The following is a 22,940-nucleotide window of genomic DNA, read 5'->3' on the forward strand; positions in this document are numbered from 1 at the left end:
GTGCAGAGTGACAGTGCGTGCAGAGTGACAGTGCGTGCAGAGTGACAGTGCGTGCAGAGTGACAGTGCGTGCAGAGTGACAGTGCGTGCAGAGTGACAGTGCGTGCAGAGTGACAGTGCGTGCAGAGTGACAGTGCGTGCAGAGTGACAGTGCGTGCAGAGTGACAGTGCGTGCAGAGTGACAGTGCGTGCAGAGTGACAGTGCGTGCAGAGTGACAGTGCGTGCAGAGTGACAGTGCGTGCAGAGTGACAGTGCGTGCAGAGTGACAGTGAGTGCAGAGTGACAGTGAGTGCAGAGTGACAGTGAGTGCAGAGTGACAGTGAGTGCAGAGTGCGTGCAGAGTGACAGTGAGTGCAGAGTGCGTGCAGAGTGACAGTGAGTGCAGAGTGCGTGCAGAGTGACAGTGAGTGCAGAGTGCGTGCAGAGTGACAGTGAGTGCAGAGTGCGTGCAGAGTGACAGTGAGTGCAGAGTGCGTGCAGAGTGACAGTGAGGGCAGAGTGAGTGCAGTGACAGTGAGTGCAGTGACAGTGAGTGCAGTGACAGTGAGTGCAGTGACAGTGAGTGCAGTGACAGTGAGTGCAGAGTGACAGTGAGGGCAGAGTGAGTGCAGTGACAGTGAGTGCAGTGACAGTGAGTGCAGAGTGACAGTGCGTGCAGAGTGACAGTGCGTGCAGAGTGACAGTGAGGGCAGAGTGAGTGCAGTGACAGTGAGTGCAGTGACAGTGAGTGCAGTGACAGTGAGTGCAGAGTGACAGTGAGTGCAGAGTGACAGTGCGTGCAGAGTGACAGTGCGTGCAGAGTGACAGTGCGTGCAGAGTGACAGTGCGTGCAGAGTGACAGTGAGGGCAGAGTGAGTGCAGTGACAGTGAGTGCAGAGTGACAGTGCGTGCAGAGTGACAGTGAGGGCAGAGTGAGTGCAGTGACAGTGAGTGCAGAGTGACAGTGAGTGCAGAGTGACAGTGAGTGCAGAGTGACAGTGAGTGCAGAGTGACAGTGAGTGCAGAGGGACAGTGAGTGCAGAGGGACAGTGAGTGCAGAGGGACAGTGAGTGCAGAGTGACAGTGCGTGCAGAGTGACAGTGAGTGCAGAGTGACAGTGAGTGCAGAGTGACAGTGCGTGCAGAGTGACAGTGCGTGCAGAGTGACAGTGCGTGCAGAGTGACAGTGCGTGCAGAGTGACAGTGCGTGCAGAGTGACAGTGCGTGCAGAGTGACAGTGAGTGCAGAGTGCGTGCAGAGTGACAGTGAGTGCAGAGTGCGTGCAGAGTGACAGTGAGTGCAGAGTGCGTGCAGTGTGACAGTGAGTGCAGAGTGCGTGCAGAGTGACAGTGCGTGCAGAGTGACAGTGAGTGCAGAGTGACAGTGAGTGCAGAGTGACAGTGAGTGCAGAGTGACAGTGAGTGCAGAGTGACAGTGAGTGCAGAGTGACAGTGAGTGCAGAGTGCGTGCAGAGTGACAGTGAGTGCAGAGTGCGTGCAGAGTGACAGTGAGTGCAGAGTGCGTGCAGAGTGACAGTGAGTGCAGAGTGCGTGCAGAGTGACAGTGAGTGCAGAGTGCGTGCAGAGTGACAGTGAGTGCAGAGTGCGTGCAGAGTGACAGTGAGGGCAGAGTGAGTGCAGTGACAGTGAGTGCAGTGACAGTGAGTGCAGTGACAGTGAGTGCAGTGACAGTGAGTGCAGAGTGACAGTGAGGGCAGAGTGAGTGCAGTGACAGTGAGTGCAGTGACAGTGAGTGCAGAGTGACAGTGAGTGCAGAGTGACAGTGCGTGCAGAGTGACAGTGCGTGCAGAGTGACAGTGAGGGCAGAGTGAGTGCAGTGACAGTGAGTGCAGTGACAGTGAGTGCAGAGTGACAGTGAGTGCAGAGTGACAGTGCGTGCAGAGTGACAGTGCGTGCAGAGTGACAGTGAGGGCAGAGTGAGTGCAGTGACAGTGAGTGCAGTGACAGTGAGTGCAGAGTGACAGTGAGTGCAGAGTGACAGTGAGTGCAGAGTGACAGTGAGTGCAGAGTGACAGTGAGTGCAGAGTGACAGTGAGTGCAGAGTGACAGTGAGTGCAGAGTGACAGTGAGTGCAGAGTGACAGTGAGTGCAGAGTGACAGTGAGTGCAGAGTGACAGTGAGTGCAGAGGGACAGTGAGTGCAGAGGGACAGTGAGTGCAGAGTGACAGTGCGTGCAGAGTGACAGTGCGTGCAGAGTGACAGTGCGTGCAGAGTGACAGTGCGTGCAGAGTGACAGTGCGTGCAGAGTGACAGTGCGTGCAGAGTGACAGTGCGTGCAGAGTGACAGTGCGTGCAGAGTGACAGTGCGTGCAGAGTGACAGTGCGTGCAGAGTGACAGTGCGTGCAGAGTGCGTGCAGAGTGACAGTGAGTGCAGAGTGCGTGCAGAGTGACAGTGAGTGCAGAGTGCGTGCAGTGTGACAGTGAGTGCAGAGTGCGTGCAGAGTGACAGTGCGTGCAGAGTGACAGTGCGTGCAGAGTGACAGTGCGTGCAGAGTGACAGTGCGTGCAGAGTGACAGTGCGTGCAGAGTGACAGTGCGTGCAGAGTGACAGTGCGTGCAGAGTGACAGTGCGTGCAGAGTGACAGTGCGTGCAGAGTGACAGTGCGTGCAGAGTGACAGTGCGTGCAGAGTGACAGTGCGTGCAGAGTGACAGTGCGTGCAGAGTGACAGTGAGTGCAGAGTGCGTGCAGAAACAGTGCGTGCAGAGTCAGAGTGAGTGCAGAGTGACAGTGAATACAGAGTGAGTGCAGTGACAGTGCGTGCAGAGTGACAGTGCGTGCAGAGTGACAGTGCGTGCAGAGTGACAGTGCGTGCAGAGTGACAGTGCGTGCAGAGTGACAGTGCGTGCAGAGTGACAGTGCGTGCAGAGTGACAGTGAGTGCAGAGTGACAGTGAGTGCAGAGTGACAGTGCGTGCAGAGTGACAGTGCGTGCAGAGTGACAGTGCGTGCAGAGTGACAGTGCGTGCAGAGTGACAGTGCGTGCAGAGTGACAGTGCGTGCAGAGTGACAGTGCGTGCAGAGTGACAGTGCGTGCAGAGTGACAGTGCGTGCAGAGTGACAGTGCGTGCAGAGTGACAGTGCGTGCAGAGTGACAGTGAGTGCAGAGTGCGTGCAGAGTGACAGTGAGTGCAGAGTGCGTGCAGAGTGACAGTGAGTGCAGAGTGCGTGCAGTGTGACAGTGAGTGCAGAGTGCGTGCAGAGTGACAGTGCGTGCAGAGTGACAGTGAGTGCAGAGTGACAGTGAGTGCAGAGTGACAGTGAGTGCAGAGTGACAGTGAGTGCAGAGTGACAGTGAGTGCAGAGTGACAGTGAGTGCAGAGTGCGTGCAGAGTGACAGTGAGTGCAGAGTGCGTGCAGAGTGACAGTGAGTGCAGAGTGCGTGCAGAGTGACAGTGAGTGCAGAGTGCGTGCAGAGTGACAGTGAGTGCAGAGTGCGTGCAGAGTGACAGTGAGTGCAGAGTGCGTGCAGAGTGACAGTGAGGGCAGAGTGAGTGCAGTGACAGTGAGTGCAGTGACAGTGAGTGCAGTGACAGTGAGTGCAGTGACAGTGAGTGCAGAGTGACAGTGAGGGCAGAGTGAGTGCAGTGACAGTGAGTGCAGTGACAGTGAGTGCAGAGTGACAGTGAGTGCAGAGTGACAGTGCGTGCAGAGTGACAGTGCGTGCAGAGTGACAGTGAGGGCAGAGTGAGTGCAGTGACAGTGAGTGCAGTGACAGTGAGTGCAGAGTGACAGTGAGTGCAGAGTGACAGTGCGTGCAGAGTGACAGTGCGTGCAGAGTGACAGTGAGGGCAGAGTGAGTGCAGTGACAGTGAGTGCAGTGACAGTGAGTGCAGAGTGACAGTGAGTGCAGAGTGACAGTGAGTGCAGAGTGACAGTGAGTGCAGAGTGACAGTGAGTGCAGAGTGACAGTGAGTGCAGAGTGACAGTGAGTGCAGAGTGACAGTGAGTGCAGAGTGACAGTGAGTGCAGAGTGACAGTGAGTGCAGAGTGACAGTGAGTGCAGAGGGACAGTGAGTGCAGAGGGACAGTGAGTGCAGAGTGACAGTGCGTGCAGAGTGACAGTGCGTGCAGAGTGACAGTGCGTGCAGAGTGACAGTGCGTGCAGAGTGACAGTGCGTGCAGAGTGACAGTGCGTGCAGAGTGACAGTGCGTGCAGAGTGACAGTGCGTGCAGAGTGACAGTGCGTGCAGAGTGACAGTGCGTGCAGAGTGACAGTGCGTGCAGAGTGCGTGCAGAGTGACAGTGAGTGCAGAGTGCGTGCAGAGTGACAGTGAGTGCAGAGTGCGTGCAGTGTGACAGTGAGTGCAGAGTGCGTGCAGAGTGACAGTGCGTGCAGAGTGACAGTGCGTGCAGAGTGACAGTGCGTGCAGAGTGACAGTGCGTGCAGAGTGACAGTGCGTGCAGAGTGACAGTGCGTGCAGAGTGACAGTGCGTGCAGAGTGACAGTGCGTGCAGAGTGACAGTGCGTGCAGAGTGACAGTGCGTGCAGAGTGACAGTGCGTGCAGAGTGACAGTGCGTGCAGAGTGACAGTGCGTGCAGAGTGACAGTGAGTGCAGAGTGCGTGCAGAAACAGTGCGTGCAGAGTCAGAGTGAGTGCAGAGTGACAGTGAGTGCAGAGTGACAGTGCGTGCAGAGTGACAGTGCGTGCAGAGTGACAGTGCGTGCAGAGTGACAGTGCGTGCAGAGTGACAGTGCGTGCAGAGTGACAGTGCGTGCAGAGTGACAGTGCGTGCAGAGTGACAGTGCGTGCAGAGTGACAGTGCGTGCAGAGTGACAGTGCGTGCAGAGTGACAGTGCGTGCAGAGTGACAGTGCGTGCAGAGTGACAGTGCGTGCAGAGTGACAGTGCGTGCAGAGTGACAGTGCGTGCAGAGTGACAGTGCGTGCAGAGTGCGTGCAGAGTGACAGTGAGTGCAGAGTGCGTGCAGAAACAGTGAGTGCAGAGTCAGAGTCAGTGCAGAGTGACAGTGAATACAGAGTGAGTGCAGTGACAGTGCGTGCAGAGTGACAGTGCGTGCAGAGTGACAGTGCGTGCAGAGTGACAGTGCGTGCAGAGTGACAGTGCGTGCAGAGTGACAGTGCGTGCAGAGTGACAGTGCGTGCAGAGTGACAGTGCGTGCAGAGTGACAGTGCGTGCAGAGTGACAGTGCGTGCAGAGTGACAGTGCGTGCAGAGTGACAGTGCGTGCCGAGTGACAGTGCGTGCAGAGTGACAGTGCGTGCAGAGTGACAGTGCGTGCAGAGTGACAGTGCGTGCAGAGTGACAGTGCGTGCAGAGTGACAGTGAGTGCAGAGTCAGAGTGAGTGCAGAGTGACAGTGAATACAGAGTGAGTGCAGTGACAGTGCGTGCAGAGTGACAGTGCGTGCAGAGTGACAGTGCGTGCAGAGTGACAGTGCGTGCAGAGTGACAGTGAGTGCAGAGTGACAGTGAGTGCAGAGTGACAGTGAGTGCAGAGTGACAGTGAGTGCAGAGTGACAGTGAGTGCAGAGTGACAGTGAGTGCAGAGTGACAGTGAGTGCAGAGTGACAGTGAGTGCAGAGTGACAGTGAGTGCAGAGTGACAGTGCGTGCAGAGTGCGTGCAGAGTGACAGTGCGTGCAGAGTGCGTGCAGAGTGACAGTGCGTGCAGAGTGCGTGCAGAGTGACAGTGCGTGCAGAGTGCGTGCAGAGTGACAGTGCGTGCAGAGTGCGTGCAGAGTGACAGTGCGTGCAGAGTGACAGTGCGTGCAGAGTGCGTGCAGAGTGACAGTGCGTGCAGAGTGCGTGCAGAGTGACAGTGCGTGCAGAGTGACAGTGCGTGCAGAGTGACAGTGCGTGCAGAGTGACAGTGCGTGCAGAGTGACAGTGCGTGCAGAGTGACAGTGCGTGCAGAGTGACAGTGCGTGCAGAGTGCGTGCAGAAACAGTGAGTGCAGAGTGACAGTGCGTGCAGAGTGCGTGCAGAGTGACAGTGCGTGCAGAGTGCGTGCAGAGTGACAGTGCGTGCAGAGTGCGTGCAGAGTGACAGTGAGTGCAGAGTGCGTGCAGAGTGACAGTGCGTGCAGAGTGCGTGCAGAGTGACAGTGCGTGCAGAGTGCGTGCAGAGTGACAGTGCGTGCAGAGTGCGTGCAGAGTGACAGTGCGTGCAGAGTGCGTGCAGAGTGACAGTGCGTGCAGAGTGACAGTGCGTGCAGAGTGCGTGCAGAGTGACAGTGCGTGCAGAGTGCGTGCAGAGTGACAGTGCGTGCAGAGTGACAGTGCGTGCAGAGTGACAGTGCGTGCAGAGTGACAGTGCGTGCAGAGTGACAGTGCGTGCAGAGTGACAGTGCGTGCAGAGTGACAGTGCGTGCAGAGTGCGTGCAGAAACAGTGAGTGCAGAGTGACAGTGCGTGCAGAGTGAGTGCAGAGTGACAGTGAGTGCAGAGTGACAGTGAGTGCAGAGTGACAGTGCGTGCAGAGTGCGTGCAGAGTGACAGTGAGTGCAGAGTGACAGTGCGTGCAGAGTGCGTGCAGAGTGACAGTGAGTGCAGAGTGCGTGCAGAGTGACAGTGAGTGCAGAGTGCGTGCAGAGTGACAGTGAGTGCAGAGTGACAGTGCGTGCAGAGTGCGTGCAGAGTGACAGTGCGTGCAGAGTGACAGTGCGTGCAGAGTGACAGTGCGTGCAGAGTGACAGTGCGTGCAGAGTGACAGTGAGTGCAGAGTGACAGTGAGTGCAGAGTGACAGTGAGTGCAGAGTGACAGTGAGTGCAGAGTGACAGTGAGTGCAGAGTGACAGTGAGTGCAGAGTGACAGTGAGTGCAGAGTGACAGTGAGTGCAGAGTGACAGTGAGTGCAGAGTGACAGTGCGTGCAGAGTGACAGTGCGTGCAGAGTGACAGTGCGTGCAGAGTGCGTGCAGAGTGACAGTGAGTGCAGAGTGACAGTGAGTGCAGAGTGACAGTGAGTGCAGAGTGACAGTGCGTGCAGAGTGACAGTGCGTGCAGAGTGACAGTGCGTGCAGAGTGACAGTGCGTGCAGAGTGACAGTGCGTGCAGAGTGACAGTGCGTGCAGAGTGACAGTGAGTGCAGAGTGACAGTGAGTGCAGAGTGACAGTGAGTACAGTCACTCAGCACCACCACATTATCACTCAGAACCACCACAGCACAAATATGTTCTCTCAATGTTTCAAGCTTTATTACAAATGTCACAAAAAGATGTTCATATTTCACTTCTGTTCTTGGATTTCGTTACAATAAAATACACTGAACATAATCTTCACAAAAGTTATTTACAAAAGTTTAAGCTATTGCCATTATAAATTACAATCACTTTTATTAAGTATTTAAAAAAATTAAAAGCCATTGTTATTTGTAATATCAATACATCTAAGTCACATAAATACAAATGTTGCATTACAAATGCTATAGGTGTCACATTTGCGAAAGTTATAACTATTGGCATTGTAAATGACAAAGCTATTAATTTAGCTATTTTCAAAACCAACACATAAATGAACATTTGGTGAATTTCCATTAAAATATTTGACTTTTTTACTAAGATATTATTATACTTTTTTTATGCAAAGAAAATTTAGATACTGCATAAATAACTTTAATAAAAGATATTTTATATGTAGCTTTTTATGTAAAAACATAACTATAGCATAAAGCAAAAAACAATTGCCATTTACAATGCTAATAGCTCAAACTTAAATAATGCGAGACCTATTGCATTGCAAATGCTTGTTTATTTATGTGTTGGTTTTGAAAGTAGCAAAATTAATAGCTTTGTCAGTTACAATGTCAATAGTTTTAACTTTTGCAAATGTGACACCTATAGCATTTGCAATGTCATCCTTTCCGGATTTTTGCTTTGGCCTCTGGGACATGTAGTTTGGGTTGACCCTTTACAAACACCGGGCTACAAATCCTAAAATGTAAAGCAAAAAATAGAACTATGTGAAGTAGTTATGCATGGACCTTTGAAACTGAAGATTTCCATCCTGTACTCAACCTATAACGTTGCTGGACTGCTAAGGGATGCCTTTACACTTCCGGGTCGCATAACCACTAATACACCGGCTGAATTTATTCTGGCAGTGGGAAGGTAATGCAATATGCTAGGTAACCTATGATTGGAGCAAGTGGTATTCATGAGCCAATCCCAGCGCACCACATAGAATGTCAAAGTGTTGATTGGTTGCGGAGTCCACAAAACGACGGAACACTGGCTCCGCGTCTATCAGAGTCTTTCTTTAGTCTAGTATGGCGTTTAGGTCAGTGGGGTGATAGCCAATTGTACTGACCTCGGGTGGTTAGATTATTGTAAATTTGGTTCAGGACATCACGTAGAGGCTTAATTGACGGATAGGCAAGCAAACAAGTGAATTAACAGGCAAGCTTCTGTGTTCTGCGACACGGCGGGCAGGGGAGGGGGCGGAGCGGGGAGAGGTGCGTCACGACAGGCAGGGGAGGAGAGTAGGAGGAGGAGGGGGGAGGAGAGTAGGAGGAGGAGGGGGGAGGAGAGTAGGACTGCTAAGGGATGCCTTTACACTTCCGGGTCGCATAACAACGAATACACCGGCTGAATTTATTCTGGCAGTGGGAAGGTAATGCAATATGCTAGGTAACCTATGATTGGAGCAAGTGGTACTCATGAGCCAATCCCAGCGCACCACATAGAATGTCAGTGTTGATTGGTTGCGGAGTCCACAAAACGACGGAACACTCGGCTGAATTTATTCTGGCAGTGGGAAGGTAATGCAATATGCTAGGTAACCTATGATTGGAGCAAGTGGTACTCATGAGCCAATCCCAGCGCACCACATAGAATGTCAAAGTGTTGATTGGTTGCGGAGTCCACAAAACGACGGAACACTGGCTCCGCGTCTATCAGAGTCTTTCTTTAGTCTAGTATGGCGTTTAGGTCAGTGGGGTGATAGCCAATTGTACTGACCTCGGGTGGTTAGATTATTGTAAATTTGGTTCAGGTCAGGACATCACGTAGAGGCTTAATTGACGGATAGGCAAGCAAACAAGTGAATTAACAGGCAAGCTTCTGTGTTCTGCGACACGGCGGGCAGGGGAGGGGGCGGAGCGGGGAGAGGTGCGACACGGCAGGCAGGGGAGGAGAGTAGGAGGAGGAGGGGGGAGGAGAGTAGGAGGAGGAGGAGGAGGGGGGAGGAGAGTAGGGGAGGCACGGCCTAGCGGCCGTGCAACCAAGAAGTGAGGGGGAGGAGCTGGGGGAGGCTGTGAGAGAGAGAGTGGGCAAGGCAGGCGGCTGGGGGCATGTGCACGCGCTTTTAAGCTCGATGCGCATGCGCATTGAGCTTAAATTTCACGGGCACTGCAAGGAATCGCCACGATTCCTTGCAAGTTGGTTAAAGAGTGTTTAAGCCCCCATAGTCTCGCAAGCTCGATGCGCATCGACAGGCGAGACCTAAAAATCAAGATGCGTGGTTGTGTGTGGCGGATTGCGTAACAAATGTTTTATTATTGCGGCAAACCAGGATAATGGGACAGGCTCCGTGGCGGAACGAAACTTGTGTTTCCCCCACCCCCAGAGCTCTCCGCCCCGCCGGTGCACAGTGCCCTTGCCACCCGCGCCGCGGGGGCTCTTGTTATGCCGCCGGACAGGCTGTTTATTTACTAGTAGGCAGCACGCTTGGTAAGTTAAATTGAGCGCCAGAATGTCGAAACATCTGTGATGCGGAACAGCAGAAGCCGAAAGGTGCATGGCCATGGCTGGGGCACAGCGCTGCGTATCAAAAAGCGCTGGGTCCATTCAGAATTGAGGAAAAGAAGTTTGAAGGTTAAGGTTTCAGACCGAGGAAAATTATGGATTACAAAATGAGTTCAAAATCAAGGACGTTTCGCGTCGTTTTTAGTTTCTACTCCTTAATTACGCTTTGAAGTCACTGCAGTGCTTGTGCCAGCGGTTGTGTTGCAGTGGTTCACACCCGAGCCCTATCATGCCTCAAACTGAATCTATGCCTCGGTTTGCCGTTTACTCGCCTGCCTTATGGTGTCAGCCATTTGGTATTTGTTTCTACAAAACGTCACATCCTGCGTGTAGAAGAGCTTTGTTATTGACGCAGTCCGACAATGTCACGAACTAAGAAACATTTAGCAATGAACACTTCCGGTCCCAGCCACTAGGTGGGGAATTGTGCAAAGGCTGGACTCTAGCAAAGTTTCAATCTTAAAAGCCCTAAGGACCGGTAAGTAGCCGGTTTCATATTCGAGCTGTAGTTGATGTATGTTCAGAGCTCCAGTCCATGGTTAGTTGTTTGAGTTGGCGTTGTTGGGCAATGCTGCTGTGGCTTGGCAGCTTGACTTCGGAGTGGTCGAAGTTTGTCAGATAGACCGTTGTGAAACGTTTCCCTCTTGCTCACTCGGGAAATGCATCTTCCTGAGAAATGCTACTACAAACTAAACGTGTTAGCCGACAGCCTGGATTTTGTGCCCAGATGTGTTCCATTGCCAGCGGATCTTCTTGGGTGGTGCTGGTGTGCTATGGCGAATGTCTGCTCTGCAGACACACCGAATTCAGAGAGATTTACCTTCCACTAGTCGAAATGTGACTTCTTTCTTTAGAAATATAATATCATGAGCATAACATAGGAGTGTACAACAGTTAATTTCAAAGCAAATGTGTGGATGTAGCCCCCAGGCAGATTTCTCCTCGCATTAGTTAATCCAATGCAGTTTTTCCTCTGCCAATTTGAAATGCCCCTACCCTGAGATCCGTTTTTTTTTTTTTTTTAATATTTCACTTCTGTTCTTGGATTTTCGTCACAATAAAATACACTTGTTGGACTTGGCCCGCAGGGCAGGTTCACCCCTAGACTTTTTGCCTTATTTGTGACCCTGTGCTAGTGATTTGTGGGTCTCTGCGCACTTTTCCCTGAGTCCCAGAGTGAAAGTGCGTGCGTGTAGTATGGCTGGCCTGCCCTCCCATAGGAATGCATGGGGAATGTGTGTGTCCCTAGTAGTTCCTGATGCGTGGGGAGTGCAGGCTCGAGTTTGGTATGCCTGAACTCGTGAGAGTGAATGCTGCAAGATGGTGTCTGCGGCATGTGTGTGTCTAGTTGGGAAGTGCTACTTCTGGACATTGAGATATGTGTACAGTGAGGGTGCTGGAGCGTGATTGGCTGGAGCTGGCTGGCATGCCAGGCTCCAGGAAGTCTGGATGGGTCTGCCCGGTGGTGAGTGGGAGATTAGCATGAGTGATGTGTGGGAGGAGTGTACCTGTGTCCTGGATGGGCTGGGTTTTCCCCACACAATGCTGGCTCCGCCCCCCTGTGGTGTGTCTAACGACCCTAGCCCTGCCAGTGAAAGAAAGGGGTGGTTGGGCCATCAAGGGTACTCAAGAACCAGCTGCGACTGGTTCCGCCCCCACCCTGCACCTTCAGACAAAGGATTGGGTGTATAAAAATGGGGCTGTGTCCCCACTGAAGCTGTTCTCTGCCAGGATCCTACTTGAGGGGGCTGTTGCTGCTGCTGGGCCAGAGGACCGCCACTTGGAGTGTCTCCCTGCCTGGAGACCCAGTGTGCTGGCTCTGGGCCCAGCCTTGCCCCCCCTACATTCCACAAGGAACTTTCCTGGGACCCTGCCCTGCTGAGGGCACCTGGAAGCGTTAGGATTATTGCTAGCGCGAGGAGCGCTGTGTATTTCCCTCCGGGCACCTGGGAGCGCTTCGCTTGATTTGCGGCGCTAGATCAGCCACCTAGCGCTGAGAGCGCGCTCGATTTCCTCCCAGCGCCTCAGGGCGCTTTATTGTCCCGAGCCGGTGCCCACCCGGCATTTGCCGTCTGAAATTGCCGATTTTCGAGCCCCTGGCGAGTGCCCACCTCGCCAGGGACCTTGCCGCTATTTGTTGTTGGCCCCCAGATCGAGTGCCCACCTCGATCTAATATTTTAAAAGGAGCCGGTGCCCACCCGGCATTTTCACAGATTCTGGCCGTGAATTATCCCCGGGCCGCCGCTCTGCCCACGGCGACCCGGAAGCAGCTGAGACGCCGGCCAATCAGAGTGCGGCCCGACGAAAGTCCCGCCCCCGCAGCCGCGACCCGGAAGTCAGGCAGGCCGGGGGCAGGACAGAGAGGCAGGCGGAAGCTGCTGCCTGCCGGGGCTCCCATGTGAAAGAAGAAGCCCCGGGGAGAAGAAGAGCCCGCCGAGAAGGACCCCAACGCCTGCAGAGTCCCCCGAGGATAGCCCGGTGAGTGTAGAAGGGCTGGGGGACTCCCGCGTGGTATTTTGCTGTCTCGAGTCCGGGAGGGACTCCAACCAAGGCAGCATTTGTTTGGGAGCCACGAGGCTCCAGGGGCATTCCTTTGTTGAGCCTAGGAGGCTCCCCCCACGGCCGCCTCCGGTATTTCGAGCCCTGAGAGGCTCCCCGCCCCCGTTTGGTGTTTGGAGCCTAGTGAGAGGCTCGAGGCACCCCCAGTGTTCCCGGGTCCCCCGTGAGGGAGCCCAACAACCCAGTGAGGCTGCATCTTTTGTTTTGGTTTCAGAGCCACGAGAGGCTCTTGAGGGGCACACCATTTGTTAGAGCCACGAGAGGCTCTTGAGGGGCACATCATGAGTTAAGAGCCCAGAGAGGCTCAGGCGACCCCATTGTTGTTTAAGAGCCCCGAGAGGCTCAGGGGCCAATTGTGTATTCAGAGCCCAGCGAGGCTCCAAGGGGACAGTCATTCTGCAGAGCCTGTGAGGCTCCCCAAGCGTGTTGCCCCCCATCATTGTGCTACCCAGTTGCCCAGCACTTTGTGGGCAACTGCTCCGTTTAGGCCCCCCCTGACATTGGACACAGGGCGTCCTAGCCCCAACAAGGCCAGAGGGCCTAGGGACAGTCACAGGTGGTGACTTACGTGAGTTTGGCGCAATTGTTCATTTTGCTTACACCTCTGAATGAATGTTATGCATTGCATCATGTGTTATGTTCTTACACCCCTACAGGTAGTGTGATATGTAGGTGGTTGTTTCCTTCTTGCTAGTACAGGTGGTGCTAGCAGAGCCCAGGTTCCCTAGTGTAATCTCCTAAGATAGTGAGGGTTGCATAGGTGGTGCTCACCTGGTACCAGTAGTGACTGGTTGTATGTCAATTTTGTGCTACAGTGATAATCCCATGATCTAAAAAGTGCTATTTCTAAAAGTGTTATTTCTAAAAGTGCATACCCTTGACAGTGGTCCAGGTGGCCCTGTCCTGTACAAATATCCCTTGTAAATTCCGCCTGTGCCTGTTGGCACCGTGTAATAAGATGTGTGTTTTATCTGATGTATATTTTTATAATACAAAGGCTATTTTTACATAACCTTGTGTGGAGTGTTTCTTTGTGGTGGGCCTTGGGTGTTGTTGCTGGGGTGCGTGCGCAAATACTTAACTTACATCGCCTCCAAGTTTAGCCTTGACTGCTCGCGCCACGTTACCTAGAGGGCGAGTGGGGGTTGCCTTGGTGTGTGACTCCCTTGCCCTGACACTTAGAACTGGCGATCCCTGACTGACCTCGACGCGAGTCTTGGCCGGCCGGGGTCCCGGGTCTAACATTGGCGGCAAGCGGTGAGGATAAGGATTTGTGTTTGCGTTGTACCACAGTAGCAACTGGCCACTACAAAGCTCTGCATTTTAGATGACCACATTTTTGGGGATTATTGTGTTTTGGTAGAAGTTCCATTGTTGCTTCTCCTGAAGAGTGTCATTTTATAATTGTGTCCAGTACATTTGTCCCCCGCCCTGCTTCCAGAGTTTGGTACCTGTGTCACTTGTGGTCAGGTTGAGAAGTCAGGGGTGGTAGAAACTGCCTTACCGATCCGAGGGGAGGGTGTGTGTGGATGAATGGTGTGTTTTCCTGGACGCATGAGTGAGTTCTTTTTTTAAGGAGAGTGGAAGTTTTGGAATTGTGTACTTTGACTTCAGATTGCTAGTTCCCTTGTGTTGCACGTGTCTGTGAGCATCCTGCCAAGATGGAATCTCCTTTTAACCTGTGTGGCCTGTTTAAGTACAGTGTGCATGAGTTGGTACGGTTATGTAAGGAGAGAGACATCCCAGTGAGTGAGTCAGACACCCAGTCCAAGCTTAGGGATAACATGATCCTGTGGCAGAAGAGTGACTGGGAGCGTGAGCACAGTGAGAGGGAGAGGGCCCGGACCGCACACCATGAGGGTGGTGGGTCTGAGAGGAGCCCTGAAGAGTCTGATGTGGAGAGTGAGTTTGACAGTGGCTGGGCGCCAGCAGAGAGCGAGGACCCCATAGATAGGGAGTCCCTTGCTGGGTCCAGTGTCAGATGTAGCACCCCATCCCTTTCCCTGTCCCCAGAGGAGTGGGTGGATAGGAGAGAAGAGAGGGAGCACCAGCTGGCCATGGAGAAGCTCAGGTTAGAGCATGCCAGAGAGATGGCGCAGCTGGGTGTGAATGAGCGGACTGCAGAGGCTGAGAGGGCCTTGGCCAGGGAGAAGATAGCCCTAGAGTGTAGGTTATCCCCTGACCGCAGTCTTAATTTTCTGGATCCCCCAGGGAGGGTTGAGTCCAGTGGTGGCAGCTATTTGAATCTCAGTGCAGGAAATCCCACTCCCAGTTCCCAGAGTCTGGTACCTGTTTCCCCAGAGGAGGAGTATAGGTTGAGATTCAGGGGCAGTAGGAAACTGTCTCACCAGTCTTGGGGGGAGTTTGTGGATGAATGTCAAGGTGCACTGGCTGAATGGTTAGAGGTTCACATGGAATCTGAGTTTGACAAACTATTTGATCTGGTTCTAAGAGAGCAGGTGCTTAGTAGTTGTTTGCCGGAGTTGCGCCTACACCTGTTGGAATGTGGGTTGACTGATCCGGACACCCTTGCAGAAGAAGCAGAGCGCTGGGAGAGTGCCAGAGGTTCTGTAGAGTCATTGGAGAGTGAGTCCAACAATAGTGGTACAGGTAGCTTCCAGCCCAGCGTGGTGGAAGAGGCTCAGTGTAGCCCAGCTAGGTCCCAGTATAGTGAGAGGGGTGGAGGGGCTGACTACCTGGCTCAGTGGAGCAGGAGTCAGTGGGAGGCTGAGAGTCCCCAGAGGCCCGAAGCCCTATCTCAGAACCTGGGTGGTTTCTTGAGGGAACACCAGGTTAGGGACCTAGGCTGTCCGGTTAGTACACTTGAGGAAGATCTCCTAGTGTCTAGGGAACCTGGAGTGTCTGTAACCAGAACTCCAGGGGTTCCAGTGTCCGGCAGTGTCGCTCCAGTTGGGAGGGCACAGAAGTCCGAAGCGAGGAGTGATTGGGGGACGAGTTTCCCAGTGGATGCACCAGTGGACCAGAGACTAGCCAGTGGGGCTAGGTCTTGGGTGGACCCGGGGGGCGCCACTTCTGGTCTGGGGGATCTTTGCGCCCTGTCAGGTGGACAGGAGGCGGGAGATCTGCGCCAGACAGACCGTCACACGACACATGGGTCATGTGTCAGCCTCAGGGGGATTGCGTGTGAATCCCCAGAAGTCCTGGAGTGCCAGGCAATTATTCCACCAAAGGTTTTAGACCGGAGGTTGGGAGGCCAGGGGCAGGTTCGGCCTGACCTGAAGGGTAGGACGACTGTAAGCAGTGTCCTGACCGGTTCTTCCAGAGGAACTTCTCCAGTTGGGAGAGGGCAGACCTCTGGAAGGGGGTGCAGAGGGTGGGAAAGCCCACCTCTGACCCCGGTGCAACCTGAGGGGTTAAACCCTGGGTTGGAATGGCGTGCTAGGTGTACCCCTCGCCGGAGGAGGAGGAACCCTAGAAGAAGAGGTAAGGGGAGGAGAGCCTTCCCTGAGACTCCTGGTCCACCTAAGGTTGTAGACCCTAGGCTGGAGAACCAGTGGCAGTCTAGCCCTGTCTTGCAGACAGGAAGAGTGGAAAATGGCTGTTATGTGCCAGGGGTTACTACCCCCCACTTTGTGAGTTGGCAGGAACCAGTGGCACCTGGGTGGCCTAGGGCCTGGTCCTGGCCGCGGACAGCTGAGGAGTACCAGTGGGGTAGCCCAGTTGGTCCTTACAGTAGCTTTAGAAGGAACCCTAGGGGTTCACCGTGGCATAGAACAGGAGGGTGTCCCGGCAGTGGCGGGCCTGCGTCCGTGTTCTATCGCCCCAAGCAGGGAAGTCCATCACGGTGGTGATTGTTCTCCCCTGCGTTTTGGCTGGAAGGGGGTTGTGTTGGACTTGGCCCGCAGGGCAGGTTCACCCCTAGACTTTTTGCCTTATTTGTGACCCTGTGCTAGTGATTTGTGGGTCTCTGCGCACTTTTCCCTGAGTCCCAGAGTGAAAGTGCGTGCGTGTAGTATGGCTGGCCTGCCCTCCCATAGGAATGCATGGGGAATGTGTGTGTCCCTAGTAGTTCCTGATGCGTGGGGAGTGCAGGCTCGAGTTTGGTATGCCTGAACTCGTGAGAGTGAATGCTGCAAGATGGTGTCTGCGGCATGTGTGTGTCTAGTTGGGAAGTGCTACTTCTGGACATTGAGATATGTGTACAGTGAGGGTGCTGGAGCGTGATTGGCTGGAGCTGGCTGGCATGCCAGGCTCCAGGAAGTCTGGATGGGTCTGCCCGGTGGTGAGTGGGAGATTAGCATGAGTGATGTGTGGGAGGAGTGTACCTGTGTCCTGGATGGGCTGGGTTTTCCCCACACAATGCTGGCTCCGCCCCCCTGTGGTGTGTCTAACGACCCTAGCCCTGCCAGTGAAAGAAAGGGGTGGTTGGGCCATCAAGGGTACTCAAGAACCAGCTGCGACTGGTTCCGCCCCCACCCTGCACCTTCAGACAAAGGATTGGGTGTATAAAAATGGGGCTGTGTCCCCACTGAAGCTGTTCTCTGCCAGGATCCTACTTGAGGGGGCTGTTGCTGCTGCTGGGCCAGAGGACCGCCACTTGGAGTGTCTCCCTGCCTGGAGACCCAGTGTGCTGGCTCTGGGCCCAGCCTTGCCCCCCCTACATTCCACAAGGAACTTTCCTGGGACCCTGCCCTGCTGAGGGCACCTGGAAGCGTTAGGATTATTGCTAGCGCGAGGAGCGCTGTGTATTTCCCTCCGGGCACCTGGGAGCGCTTCGCTTGATTTGCGGCGCTAGATCAGCCACCTAGCGCTGAGAGCGCGCTCGATTTCCTCCCAGCGCCTCAGGGCGCTTTATTGTCCCGAGCCGGTGCCCACCCGGCATTTGCCGTCTGAAATTGCCGATTTTCGAGCCCCTGGCGAGTGCCCACCTCGCCAGGGACCTTGCCGCTATTTGTTGTTGGCCCCCAGATCGAGTGCCCACCTCGATCTAATATTTTAAAAGGAGCCGGTGCCCACCCGGCATTTTCACAGATTCTGGCCGTGAATTATCCCCGGGCCGCCGCTCTGCCCACGGCGACCCGGAAGCAGCTGAGACGCCGGCCAATCAGAGTGCGGCCCGACGAAAGTCCCGCCCCCGCAGCCGCGACCCGGAAGTCAGGCAGGCCGGGGGCAGGACAGAGAGGCAGGCGGAAGCTGCTGCCTGCCGGGGCTCCCATGTGAAAGAAGAAGCCCCGGGGAGAAGAAGAGCCCGCCGAGAAGGACCCCAACGCCTGCAGAGTCCCCCGAGGATAGCCCGGTGAGTGTAGAAGGGCTGGGGGACTCCCGCGTGGTATTTTGCTGTCTCGAGTCCGGGAGGGACTCCAACCAAGGCAGCATTTGTTTGGGAGCCACGAGGCTCCAGGGGCATTCCTTTGTTGAGCCTAGGAGGCTCCCCCCACGGCCGCCTCCGGTATTTCGAGCCCTGAGAGGCTCCCCGCCCCCGTTTGGTGTTTGGAGCCTAGTGAGAGGCTCGAGGCACCCCCAGTGTTCCCGGGTCCCCCGTGAGGGAGCCCAACAGCCCAGTGAGGCTGCATCTTTTGTTTTGGTTTCAGAGCCACGAGAGGCTCTTGAGGGGCACACCATTTGTTAGAGCCACGAGAGGCTCTTGAGGGGCACATCATGAGTTAAGAGCCCAGAGAGGCTCAGGCGACCCCATTGTTGTTTAAGAGCCCCGAGAGGCTCAGGGGCCAATTGTGTATTCAGAGCCCAGCGAGGCTCCAAGGGGACAGTCATTCTGCAGAGCCTGTGAGGCTCCCCAAGCGTGTTGCCCCCCATCATTGTGCTACCCAGTTGCCCAGCACTTTGTGGGCAACTGCTCCGTTTAGGCCCCCCCTGACATTGGACACAGGGCGTCCTAGCCCCAACAAGGCCAGAGGGCCTAGGGACAGTCACAGGTGGTGACTTACGTGAGTTTGGCGCAATTGTTCATTTTGCTTACACCTCTGAATGAATGTTATGCATTGCATCATGTGTTATGTTCTTACACCCCTACAGGTAGTGTGATATGTAGGTGGTTGTTTCCTTCTTGCTAGTACAGGTGGTGCTAGCAGAGCCCAGGTTCCCTAGTGTAATCTCCTAAGATAGTGAGGGTTGCATAGGTGGTGCTCACCTGGTACCAGTAGTGACTGGTTGTATGTCAATTTTGTGCTACAGTGATAATCCCATGATCTAAAAAGTGCTATTTCTAAAAGTGTTATTTCTAAAAGTGCATACCCTTGACAGTGGTCCAGGTGGCCCTGTCCTGTACAAATATCCCTTGTAAATTCCGCCTGTGCCTGTTGGCACCGTGTAATAAGATGTGTGTTTTATCTGATGTATATTTTTATAATACAAAGGCTATTTTTACATAACCTTGTGTGGAGTGTTTCTTTGTGGTGGGCCTTGGGTGTTGTTGCTGGGGTGCGTGCGCAAATACTTAACTTACATCGCCTCCAAGTTTAGCCTTGACTGCTCGCGCCACGTTACCTAGAGGGCGAGTGGGGGTTGCCTTGGTGTGTGACTCCCTTGCCCTGACACTTAGAACTGGCGATCCCTGACTGACCTCGACGCGAGTCTTGGCCGGCCGGGGTCCCGGGTCTAACAACACTGAACATAATCTTCACAAAAGTTATTTACAAAAGTTTAAGCTATTGCCATTATAAACTACAATCACTTCTATTTAAGTATTAATTATTTTTAAAAACTTAAAAGCCATTGTTATTTGTAATATCAATACATCTAAGTCACGTAAATACAAAACATGTTGCATTATAAATGCTATAGGTGTCACATTTGCGAAAGTTATAACTATTGCCATTGTAAATCCGAACGCAAGCAGTCTGTGATTGTGCAGTTGGTGTGTGAAGTGCGCTTCGTGTGTGCAGTTGGTGTGTGAAGTGCGCTTCGTGTGTGCAGTTGGTGTGTGAAGTGCGCCTCGTGTGTGCAGTTGGTGTGCGGAGCGCACCTCGTGCTTGCAGTTGGTGTGTAGAGGGTGCCCCGTGTGTGCTGCTGGCGGTGTGCGAATGGCGTCTCGTGCTCACTCGCTGCAGTCCTACTCTAATCGTCTTTGCTTTTTGTCGACCCTGTAGTTGGAGCAGTCACCGTGATCAGTCCTTTGGAGCTCATCCGCACCAAGATGCAGTCCAGGCAGCTGACGTACGGTGAACTGTGTGTCTGCATCCGCTCATCCATTGCACAGGACGGCTGGCTGTCCCTCTGGAGAGGCTGGGGACCCACTGTGCTGCGCGATGTGCCTTTTTCAGGTAAGCTGGCCTTTAACTGTTTTTAGTTTCGTTGGACATGGAAAGGAGGCTAAATGTACCCCTGTGCTTGCCCATACTTCTCGATCTGCCTGCCTCGCAGTGGTTTCCGGTGCTTGGCACCAGCACTTAATTGCCTGAACTTGCACTTAAGACTGCTGCCACATGGTGGCGGTATTGTGTAATTTAAAGATGAGCAGAAAAATAGTTGGTAGTTAATTCAATATACATTAAAAACCACTAATAACTGGCACCCAAGCCATTCTTAAAGCTTTGGCGGCCTTGATGAGTCTGAATTGTCACACTTGTAGCAGTGTGATGGTTATTAGTAGTTTAAGTACAGTGGCCAGTTGTGGTTTCAAACCGCAGTGGCCTGACATTTGCCCCAGCACTTATTTTTTTACTAATATAGCACTGGACAATAATACCAGACACTGTCCGAGTCCTTCAAATTGCCTGTGCTGTCTCGGAACTTGGAGGCATTTCAGGCTCTCGTGCAGAATGTACTGTCCAAGCTCCATAATCTGTGTCGCCCCAAATCCTTTTATAGCACGCCATGTCCGGATGCTGTGGTGAATTCTCACAAAGATGCTTGAAGAGCACTCAGTTTCTAAACCATCCCAGCTCCTCGTCTGGGCTGTATGGCCTCTCCTGCCTTCTTCTGTCCTGCATTCCTTTTGGCCTTCATGCCTAGATTTTTTTGTTTGGGCCCCATCTTTAGTGTTTTTGGTGTTTGTGCAGCATGTTGTGCCAAAGTGTTGTCTCATGGCATATCTGAGACTGCAGTCTGTGCTGGCAGGGTTTCTTTTCATGGAATATGGGTGGGGCTTCCGGTTTTACGGTATTTACATTTGTTTTTACCTTTCGGTCTGTGTTAATAATTATTTTTTGTCCATTTTATCAGTATTGTACACACATTTCGCTGCCTTTAAAAAGCCATATATAATAAAATAAAATACCTAAATGAAAATATAAGCATTATAACCCAAACAAATGTTGAGATAAGGAGTGAGACTCTCATCCCATTCAAGGAAGTCTCATCCTGTTTTTAGACACTCTATGCTGTCAATCTGCACATCTGCTGGCCTAGAATTCATGAATGATAACTTAAAGAATCGCTCAAAAGAAGCCAAATTATCTGGATTTGTCTGCTTTTATCAATAAATACAGACAGGAAACACACTATTGTCTGTCTGTATTTATCTGTAAGAATCAGTAAAAACTGAAAACTGTGAGCCTTAGTTACGATACAGACCGAGCCTTGAACCAAAGTGTAGATTTTTCTATTTGAGAACTCCATGCTGTCTGGGATCCTGTGAGATGCAGAGGATTGTAGCGTCTGCTAGAATGCGCTCTCAAGCCACTCCGTTGCCAACAGTGCTGTTCTGACATAATATACACCACCCTGAATTTCTCACTTGAAGCGGTCTCCTATTTTCACTGTATTTCGCTCATCACTTAACAAACTCTAATGTCTTTCTGGAGTAATCACAAATTGCCAGACCTGGTGAAGATCCAACTTGTTTTTTCCCCTTTATGTAAAAATAGTTTCATTGTAACTGGGGCTCAGAAAATAAGTCTTTGACCGTGTGCCATGAGGCCAGACAGACAGCTGAGTTTGGTGTAACCAGAGGGCGCCCCGTGACACTGGAGCTGATGTCCTGTTTCTCTTTCCCTTCTCCACAGCTCTCTACTGGTTTAACTATGAGCTCGTCAAGCAGAAACTGTGGGAGCGCTCGTGCACTGAGGAAGCCACTTTCATGACCAGCTTCACTGCTGGAGCCATCTCAGGAACTGTAAGTACCACCGGAGGGCAGGGGTTTGGATTTACGGGCCCTTGGGTGAGCACAAGGAGTGGGGGTGAAAGATCCCTCTCGCCGGCACTGTAAATGCTCCAGTGAGGCCTGGGAATAAGGACTAAGGAGCCCTCTCGGTGGCCTGTGGTTGAGAGTGGAGCAATGCTCTATTATTAGCAGTGTCTCTGTGAGATCGGAGTTTGAAGTTGTTTTAGTCCTAAGGCCGTGTTTGGGGGAGGCTTGTGAGTATTAAGGAGCTCTGCTGCTCTGGGGATTGCTATCTTAGGTTGTCTTATGGGCCCAAGAAGGTCCCACAATTACTGCGAAAGGCTTCTCTGGGTGCTGAAGGCACTTTATGGTCCAAGGGTACTTGGTGATACCTGTGGTTGGGGCTTACAGCGCTCTCCTTCTCACTGTTAATACTATGGTGAAGTTCACTTCTGCGGGGTGCAGGGATGCAGAAATCTATAGACCTAAGCGGTACTGAGATGCCTATGTGAGGGGCTCAAGAACTCTTCCCAATCATTGATAAGTCTGCAGGTAGGGGAGAAGGCACTGGGTCGACTCTGCTACGTCCTTGGGTTGGGGATAAAGGTTACTGAGAGTACTCTGCTATGGCCTGGGTTGGGGGGTAAAGGGTACTGCGAGTACTCTGCTCCGGTTTTTGGTTGGCGATAAAGGGTACTGCGAGCACAATGCTACAGCTTTGGGTGTGGGATAAAGGCTACTGCAAGTACTCTTCTATAGCCTTGGGCTGGGGATAAAGGGTAATACGAGCACTCTGCTACGGCCTTTGGTTGGGGATAAAGGGTACTGCGAGTAATCTCCTACGGCCTGAAGTTGGGGATAAACGGTACTACAAGTACTCTGCCACAGCCTTGGTAATAATGGGTACTGCGAGTACTCTGCTACGGCTTTGGGTTGGTGCTAAAGGGTACTGCATGTATTCTGCTACCGCCTTGGGTATGGGATAAAGGGTACTGGGACTACTCTGTTAGGCCTTGGGTTGGTAATAAAGGGTACTGCGAGTACTCTGCTACAGCCTTGGGTTGGTGCTAAAGGGTACTGCATGTATTCTGCTACGGCCTTGGGTATGGGATAAAGGGTGCTGGGACTACTCTGTTACGGCCTTGGGTTGGAGATAAAGGGTACTGCGAGTACTCTGCTACGGCCTTGGGTTGGGAATGAAGGGTACTGCGACTAGTCGGCTCCAGCCCTGGGTTGGGAATTGTCTGCCTCTACAAGAGTTCATCCAGGGTTCTAGGCAGCAGGCCCATAGGCTGACCACAGCCAGGCGCGTGTGACCTTGATGATGTATAGCACACTGTTCCCTGAACCTTGAAGGTTCTCACTCACAGAACTGTTCCATTCTCCTTTGCAGATTGCTGCAGTTCTCACCCTTCCCTTCGACGTGGTGAAAACCCACCGGCAGATTGCGCTTGGGGAGCTGGAGACCTTAAGAGGTGAGTCGGGTTTTGCCACTCTGATAAAACCCAATAGAAGTACGTGAAGGCGTAGTACTGACAGAACATTCGGAGGTCTTGTAAAGTATAAAACCCTTAGCAGGCTAGCAGCGGAGAGAGCCATCCCCGGCACTGGCTGCAAAGTTGAGCCTCACAGGGCACAGTGCAACCAATGGTTGGGTCAG

General features: G+C 53.0%; 1 protein-coding gene across 3 annotated transcripts in view; it reads left to right on the forward strand.

The window, feature by feature from the left end:
* Positions 1-22,940, forward strand: part of SLC25A39 (solute carrier family 25 member 39) — a 114,946-nt gene that overhangs the window by 72,294 nt on the left and 19,712 nt on the right. For all 3 annotated transcript variants that reach the window (XR_015296054.1, XM_086923913.1, XM_086923914.1), the window contains 3 exons: positions 19,326-19,499; positions 21,183-21,292; positions 22,674-22,755. Coding sequence is in view for 2 of the 3 variants with exons in the window: in XM_086923913.1 (XP_086780039.1) it covers positions 19,326-19,499; positions 21,183-21,292; positions 22,674-22,755 (366 nt within the window). In the remaining variant the exon portion in view is untranslated. The remainder of the gene's footprint in view (positions 1-19,325; positions 19,500-21,182; positions 21,293-22,673; positions 22,756-22,940) is intronic.

Source organism: Lissotriton vulgaris, chromosome 5, assembly GCF_964263255.1.
Source record: "Lissotriton vulgaris chromosome 5, aLisVul1.2, whole genome shotgun sequence".
Lineage (NCBI taxonomy): Eukaryota > Metazoa > Chordata > Amphibia > Caudata > Salamandridae > Lissotriton > Lissotriton vulgaris.